General features: G+C 52.4%; 1 protein-coding gene across 1 annotated transcript in view; it reads left to right on the top strand.

Moving 5' to 3' along the window:
• The first annotated feature begins 280 nt into the window (after positions 1 to 280).
• The window catches only part of GOLGA7B (golgin A7 family member B), an 11,694-nt gene continuing 6,663 nt past the window's right edge, over positions 281 to 5,311 (top strand). The window contains exon 1 of the mRNA XM_007456232.1: positions 281 to 292. Within this exon, the coding sequence (XP_007456294.1) occupies positions 281 to 292 (12 nt within the window). The remainder of the gene's footprint in view (positions 293 to 5,311) is intronic.

Genomic DNA, 5,311 nt, shown 5'->3' on the forward strand with positions numbered 1-5,311 from the left:
AGCGATCGGGCCCGGAAGAGCCTCGGCTGAGGCTTCGCCTCTCCGGCACGGCGCCCTTATCAGCACCGCGGAGAGCACAGTGACCGTATCCAGGACCCAGGCGCCCGCCCGCCGGCGCAGCCCACGGGCGCACGGGGCGGCGGCGTCCGCATCAGCACCGTGGACAGCGCCCCGGGCCCCATCTCGTTGCCGCCAGCCCACCTGCTCCCCGAGTCAGCACGGCGGACAACCCCCCTCGACGGGCCCCGCAGCTGCTCGGAGCTGTCAGCGCCCCCGGAACATGGCCACTGAGGTAGGGAGCGAGCACCGGCCCGCAGGCAGTGCCCGGCTGCTGGGGGAAGAGATCCCGGCTAGGGGCGGGGAAGGAAGACGGAGGGTGGGGTAGGATGGGATGGGGTGGTTTCCCGGATCGGGTCCGGAGGGAAGGCGTGGGGGAGGGGCGAAGTGGCCGGGGGGAAGAGAGGGGCTCCTCACTGGAGCTCATTTCACCCCTGGCGTGTCAATCTTCCCCATCGGAGTCCCGAAGCTGTCCGCACCACTTGTTGGCACTAGTGCCAGGGTTGCTCCCGGGGCCTCAGCTGGGGTTTCCCCTTCCCATGGACTGAAAGTCCTGAAACCACTTCCCTAGAGGCTTGGAGACGAGCCTGAGCCAGTTTTAGGGGAGAGAAGGCGGCTGGCTGCTGTTGCTACGTGGTGCAGCCATCCAGCTTCTGAGCCCAAAAGCCTGGCTAAGAGATGACAGACCTGCCTTCACATCTGCATTTCCTCCCCGGGGGCAGGGGGACAGGAGGGGACAAAGAATCCTCCGGTCAAAACCCCAAATGGTTGGTTTTAATGAGCTGCCTGCACCAGTTCAATTTTGCATATTTTACCCTTTCTTGCTTCTTCGCCCCTTTTGAGTTTCCTGTACCAGAAGAGACTGCATTTCCCTTGTGTCTGATGGGAGGAGCTGCCTCCTTCAGGGTGTGCCTATACCTGTGTCACCTTCAAGGGACTTGAAAGCTGAACCAGGGACCTATTGACTGAGGGGAGGATCTACGTGCATTGCTTAAGAGATCAGGAATTACCTCCTCTACCCCCTCATTTCACAAGGGAAATGGAGCTCTTAATATTCCCACTTCATAAGTGGTAAAGCTAATACATGAAGGGGAGGACCTATTTAACACTCACACAGCGTGTCAGCAGCAGAGCTGAAAGTTTCTTCTTTGAATTTTGGAGTGGAACCCAGGACACCAGATCTCCCCAGTTCTAATGTCGACTTTTTTTGTGGTGTTTCCCCATTTCCAACCCAGCTGGAACACAAGCCAGGGGGACAGCAAAGGCTTTTGAATGATCCTATGCAGTGCCTCTGGGCATCCTGCTGAGCAGCGTGACATCAGTACCAAGTGTTACTGTTGTTATTCTGCTGTCGTCGCCACCACAGAACGAGGTGCAGTTGCTTGGCATCCCTCAGCTTTCTGACAAGGCACAGGGTTAGCTAGGAGAGCTCGTCCCTCAGGACCCTGTGAGGGGACAAGCCCTGCGCAGACCCATGGAGCTTGGTTTCTAGGGTGGAGGAAGGCAGAGTGCTCAGAAAGTGCCAGAGATACTGAGAAGAGGAGGAAGAACAAAGGAGAAATGGCCAAGGAGCTGGTCATGTTCCAGACAGGGCTGGCAGACTGCAGCAGAGAGGCTGCTGGTGTTGGACAGGAAGGGGAGACTTCAGCCACGTGGGGACAGTTGGGCCAGCAGTGTGGGCAGAAAAGGTGGCCACATCTGTGATGAGGCCCATTTGTCCCGGCAAATCTCCCTCTCAGGTCTGCTATGGTTCACAGATTCTAACCAGCAGGCTTACATCTCTAGGTCGAGGCAGTGTTTCCAGGAGGCTGCTGTTAGCCTGCTGTTAGCTCTGCTCATAATGCTTCTGTGAATATAGCATTTTCCTGTATACAAAGCACTATCACATGAGTGATCTCCGTTGAGCCTTAGAGCAACCCTGTGAAGGAGGCGAGGATAGTGTCATTATCCCCAATTAACAGATGAGACAACTGAGGCTCAGAAGCTTGCCTAATCGCTGTGAAGGAGCCAAGGAAGGCATCATTATCCCATTTTACAGATGATGCAACCGGAGTGCTGAGACTTATCCAAGAAAATATGGCTAAAAAGTGGCAGGGCCAGGACTAGAACTTGAGTCTTCTGCCTCCCTGGCCAGTGCTTTGTTTGCTGCATCCAGGTGTATCCAGTTAGCCAACTGTGTTGCCCAGTAGAGAGTAGAGGACTAGGGGTCCTGACATAAGACTCTGATGGGGGAAGGATGCAAAGGAGTTCAGGAAGGGCTGGAGTATAGGGACTCAAGTACCCTGACTGGCCTGGCTGCTTCAGCTTGAGGGCAGAGGGATGGAGGAGTGCCCACAGGGTTGAGGGGCTGAGGACAAATATTGCCCATTTCCCAATTTGGCCTTGGGTGGACTCTGATGGCAGCACAGAGGGAGGAAGCCTTAGCTCTGCCAAGGCACAGGACGTTCACATTATCTGGGCTGCAGAGCGAGTCATTTTCCCCAGGCTGTTTTTACTGTTACGACTGAGTTAAGATTACCAGGAAAAACCTGTTGGGAGAAGGAAAACCTCATGCCAAGCTCCTGTGGACATTCTCTTAGGATTCTGAACGGGAGGTCCTCAGCTCCAGCAGAAAGTGTTTTGAGAGGGGGAGAGGGGAGAGAGGGAGGGAAGAAGAGACAGAGGGAGAGAATTGAGAAAGATTGGGTATCCCTGGATCCCTGAATGGAAGGCATGGAAACTGGATATTTTCTACTCCCTAATTTCTGTTTAGGAGTTAGCATTAGGGGAGGGGTGTGTGTGAGGACCTCAGAGGAGGGATGAAGCCTCCTGAGCCATACACTGACCTCATTTGGAAAACTGTAATGAGCCCATTTCCTGTGTGACAAACCTCTGCGAATGTGTGTCATGGGAGCAGGGTCTGCCCTGGAAACCAGTCCAGGTGGCCAAGGACAACTGGGAAATGCTTGGCTGGGAGGGGCTTGTCCAAGTGGTGGAGTTTGGCCCCTCAGAGATTTTAAAATGCACCCAAGTAGCATTAGCCAAGAAAGGCATTGGAGGTTTGATCTCTGAGGCATGAAATTAACAAGCAGCAGACAATGGGCTGGGCTGGCGCTCTGGTGCAGCCTGAGGAGGAGGCCCTGCGCCTGGGTTTCCATCCTGAGCCCGGCTCGGCTGCCTGTGACTCAGGATCCTCACTCCCCCTCCACTCCCCAGCCAGGGAGGATGGTGTCGGCTCACCAGCTGAACCTTCTGATTCTTGAGTTGAGTCTCAAACGCGTCCTCTGGAATTCGTTGGTTTTTAATGAGCGTGGAGATGTGGGCCAGATGGGGCCTCCTGTTTGCCTTGGTCCGACCTGCCTGGGGGTGCTCATCTGCACTCCAGTGCTCGCTGCTCCCCGCCTCTGCCAAGTTGACTCTGTCAAGTGTACAGACCCTAAATGTGAGACCTGGCATGCTCACTCTCCTGGCAGCCTCCTTTTCCCTGCCATGCAGTTCAAAAATTGGTGTCAGCAGATCTCACCACTGATTTTCTCTTTCTTCCTCATGCAGGGCCTCTTGGTCCTGTCCTGACTCAGCTGCCAGCAGCTAGGGGATGGTGATGGGAGAGAGGGAAGGGTTGAGGAAGGTGAGAAGTAAGAGGCAGGAGACCCTGCCTTGCCTTAGATCCTACTAACTACAGATGCGTTAGAGTCTTAGAGTCTGTGTGCTCTAAGTAGATCTGGGAAAGTAGGGCTCTGGCATACAAAATGTGTCTGATACCATCCTCTAGCACCTCCTCGAGACCCCACAAACACTCTCCAGGGAGGCAAGAAGATCCCTAGTCATCCAGAGCCAGGACAGTTTTCTAAGGCTCAGGATATTGTTGGGTTTGGAAAGGGTGTTGACCCCTCCCACTCTGGCTACTTGAGAACACATTGATAAAAGCCAAAAGGAAATGGGACTGTACTCTGTAAGGTAGCCCCCTAAAATCTTAATGGTGTAATAAAATAGAGGTTTATTTCCTGCTCAGTAAAGTCCCAGACTGGCGTTCCTGATCAGTAGGTGGCTCTCCTCTAGGCAGTGATCCAGGGACCCAGGCTCTCTTCAGCTTGTGTTTCCACTGTCTTCAACACATGGCTCTCTTGGTTCCTGTGGGAGGGGAGAAAAATCACAGAGGAGTGGTGGTCTTTATGAGTCAAGCCTATACATGACGTTCATCACTTCCATTCGCATTCCGTTCAGTCATATGGCCACACCTAACTGAAAGGGAGGCTGGGAATTAATCTAGCTGTGTGACCAAGAGGAAGGAGTGGCTGTAGTCAACAGCTAGCCAGTCACTAGAGACATATACCTTCATGGGAGCACACAGTATATGTGCATTCAGTCACAGACAAAGGAGGATATTGGAGGGGAAGGAGCTGAGCCCATTTCAGAATGGCTGGAGCACTGTTCTTTCCTTTTCTTTCCATTCTCACCATTATTTTTCTTGTTAGACCCACTTTAATTTCCCCTGGACTACTACAAAGATAGTCATCCCTCCACCTGGCCCCCTACCCCAGTCATGCCTGCTTCCCGTGCACCGCTCACGAAGCTACCAGAATGATCTTTCTGGGGCTAGGGGAGTCCATCCTCAAGATTGACAGGCTCATGTAGGTTGGTTTAGAAGGTCGGAGGAAGGTCACAGCCCCTTCCTTTTCCTTTGAAAATACAACTGTATGAAACCTTAACCAGACAGAGCAGACACACTGATGAATAACATTTTTATATTACCAAAGCATTTTTTATTTTTCAGAGCTATCATAGAATCCTACTAAATGTCAAGGGGACTCCTTCAATTAAAACTTTGATTAGGGGAATCAAGGACTATAGGAGCCCTTATACAGTATTTCATCCAATTACAATACTTTAGGATCACACTCTTACAAAGAGCAAAATTCACTGGGATTTAGGAAAGTCTTGTTAGCACCATGCCAGGACCTTGATCTACCTGTCATCTGATCCTACTACCACACTGAAAACCTTTCTCTCTTATTCTTCCCCCAGCTCTTAAGCAATTTAAGTATCTTCTATCTTAAACCCTCCGCTCCAGTAGGAACTTGTCAAGCTCTTTGTGATCTAACCCTTGCCTTCTCTACACTCCCATCATCTACTGCTCTTATCTGCTCTGCAAACCAACCTCAGTCTTGCTGAAATCTGCCTCCAGTCATTGGAGTAGACCTTGTTCTCTGCTGTCTCCGTTAACTTTGCACAAGCTCCGCCCTCTGGGTTGCCTTTTCTTCCCTCCCTCCCCCCC

The sequence above is a fragment of the Lipotes vexillifer genome, unplaced genomic scaffold, assembly GCF_000442215.2.
Source record: "Lipotes vexillifer unplaced genomic scaffold, Lipotes_vexillifer_v1.1 scaffold184, whole genome shotgun sequence".
Classification (NCBI taxonomy): Eukaryota; Metazoa; Chordata; class Mammalia; order Artiodactyla; family Lipotidae; genus Lipotes; species Lipotes vexillifer.